Source organism: Lepus europaeus, chromosome 3 (assembly GCF_033115175.1).
Source record: "Lepus europaeus isolate LE1 chromosome 3, mLepTim1.pri, whole genome shotgun sequence".
Lineage (NCBI taxonomy): Eukaryota > Metazoa > Chordata > Mammalia > Lagomorpha > Leporidae > Lepus > Lepus europaeus.
The window spans coordinates 34,088,117-34,090,295 of NC_084829.1; the positions used below are offsets into that span (position 1 = coordinate 34,088,117).

Sequence of the window (2,179 nt, forward strand, 5' to 3'; positions counted from 1 at the left end):
CCAGCTCCCTTCTAATGGGGAGGATGGCCCAAGTCCTTGGGCCCTGCACCCATATGGGAGACCTGGAAGAAGCTCCTGGCTCGTGACTTCAGATCAGTTCAGCTCCTGCTATTGTGGCCTTTTGGGGAGTGAACCAGTGGATGGAAGACCTCTCTCTTTCTGTAACTCTATCTTTCAAATAAATAAAATAAATCTTAAAAAAAATAAATGGCAGGCTTCTGCCACCACTCCCTCCAGCTGCAAGCATCCCCTTGGGCAGCTCTGGGGGGCGCCTGTGCTTACTGGAGGGCTCCTGGGTGATTCTCTTGTGTGTTCAGGGTTGAGACACACTCATGTGGTACCTGACATACACCTCCCTGTATGGTTACTCATCTCTTTGTGTGTGTTTTTAATTTTGCTCACAGTAAAATTAAATCTTCCAGGTCACATAGTTAGAGCGCTCGGGCGGGTCTTAGCCTCTGTTTCTGCCAGAGACCACCCTCCTACCTAAAGTGATGCCATCGAGGGGGCGTCACCCCCTTCCCTTCTCTCCGCCCTTTCTTTGGCATGCCTGGGACTCTAGGAAATGTAGCAAAGGAGGGTGGCATCCCAGAGGAAGGCTGGGTGGATCCGGACAAACACGGAATCTTCCAAACTGCCGTGGGGTGCGGGAGCTGCCACAAACCGGATACTCTGCCTCCCTCTCAAGGCCAATCTGAATTCAGCAGGGAAATCTCACACAGTCCTTGTCCAACACCCACTCACATCGTAACACACAAGAAGCCAAATGGAGCAGGGCACTGATGGACTGGCTGGGACACGGCTGCCCTGCTCAGGGGTCGCCACCCAGAATCCCCTCTGCTGGGTCCCCGCGTCCCTCACACCCTGGGAGAATTAGCCAAGAGCTGGTAGACAGAATAGATTGCGAACAGCATGAAAGAATTCAGGGCTGCTAGCCAGAGCTTTGGGTGTAGCAAGAACGTGTGTGTGTGTGTGTGTGTGTTGGGGGTGGGAATGGGAGCTATGGGACGTGCTGGGGCAGAAGCAAAGGTGGTTCCCACTCAAAGCCAGCACAGCGTGGAGGGCACGCGCTCAGCGGATGCCAGGGCTGTCGTGAACCACAAGGGGTCTGTCAGGGCCTCCCACAGTCTGTTTCTCTTGGGAAGGTCATGACCTAGAGTAGGAAAAATCCTGTGACCGGTGTTGCTCCAGCACAGTCTGGGGATCCTATCTCGTGGCGCCCCTCCCCCAGATTCACTCCCTCTCCCCCTCTCCCAACCCCCCCCCCCCCCGCCTTTCTCATCCTCATCCGTGACTGTCACCCTTGCTGAACTCCTTCCTCCCACCGTACCTCTGCTTCTTCATTCCCCACCCCCATCCTACTCGGGGTCATCCACCCTCCTCCCTCTACCCTGCAGACTCCCAGGACCCCGCACCTAGGGGCAGCTCTGGACATGCGTGTGCCAGTGACGATGAGGATGGTGCCCATGAGGAAGCCCAACAGGCCGAAGGCGAGGCCCAACACACAGACCAGGGTCTCCATGGTGTCCGGCAGTGGGGTGGGCACCTGTGGCTCTGGGAGAGAAAGAGGGGTCAGAGGTACCGCCAAGGGGTCTCGGAGGAAGCGGGTCTGAAAGCATGGGGCAGGGCAAGGGCTCTGTACCCCAGTGCGTGAGGAGCGGCGCGTCCAGGCCCCAGTGCTCCACCCTGCAGTCGTAGACGTCCTCGGCCGAGGGCACGAATGTCAGGTAGTGGAACTTGCGGAACAAGTGGTCGGGCCGGGAGTAGAAGCTGGTCTGGGTCACCCCCCAGGTGACCGTCTCGCCATTGCGCAGCCAGCTGATGTTGATCACCGGGGGGAAGATGTTGTCCACGACGCAGATGAGGGTGTTGGGCCGGCCCAGCTCCACTGGAGACTTGGGGAAGACGGTCACCCTTGGGTGCACTAGGAAAGAATGAGGCCCTGAACGCCCAGGCTCAGCCCTCGCAGCTGGGCCTCACTAGGAGTGGGATCCAGGGACACCTCCTCTTGGTTGGCATCTGCGGGCAGGGGACGCTCGGGCCAGTGGGGAGAGGCAATGACTAGAGGGAGGGTTGCCGGCGGGAGGGGTCTTTCCTCAAGGAGGAGGGGGTGCTGAGGGCGTCTGGGAAGACTTGGAGCCTCCAGGGAAGGAAGGGGCTGAGCTGCAGATTCAGAGAC

At 58.6% G+C, this 2,179-nt stretch overlaps 1 protein-coding gene across 1 annotated transcript in view; it reads right to left on the bottom strand.

Annotated features, from left to right (window-relative positions):
• Window positions 1-349: 349 nt before the first annotated feature.
• Window positions 350-2,179, bottom strand: part of LOC133756836 (HLA class II histocompatibility antigen, DO alpha chain) — a 4,354-nt gene continuing 2,524 nt past the window's right edge. The window contains exons 3-5 of the mRNA XM_062187431.1: window positions 1,643-1,924; window positions 1,416-1,554; window positions 350-1,153 (exon numbers count right to left, since the gene is read on the bottom strand). Coding sequence (XP_062043415.1) covers window positions 1,147-1,153; window positions 1,416-1,554; window positions 1,643-1,924 — 428 coding nt within the window. The 3' untranslated portion in view covers window positions 350-1,146. The remainder of the gene's footprint in view (window positions 1,154-1,415; window positions 1,555-1,642; window positions 1,925-2,179) is intronic.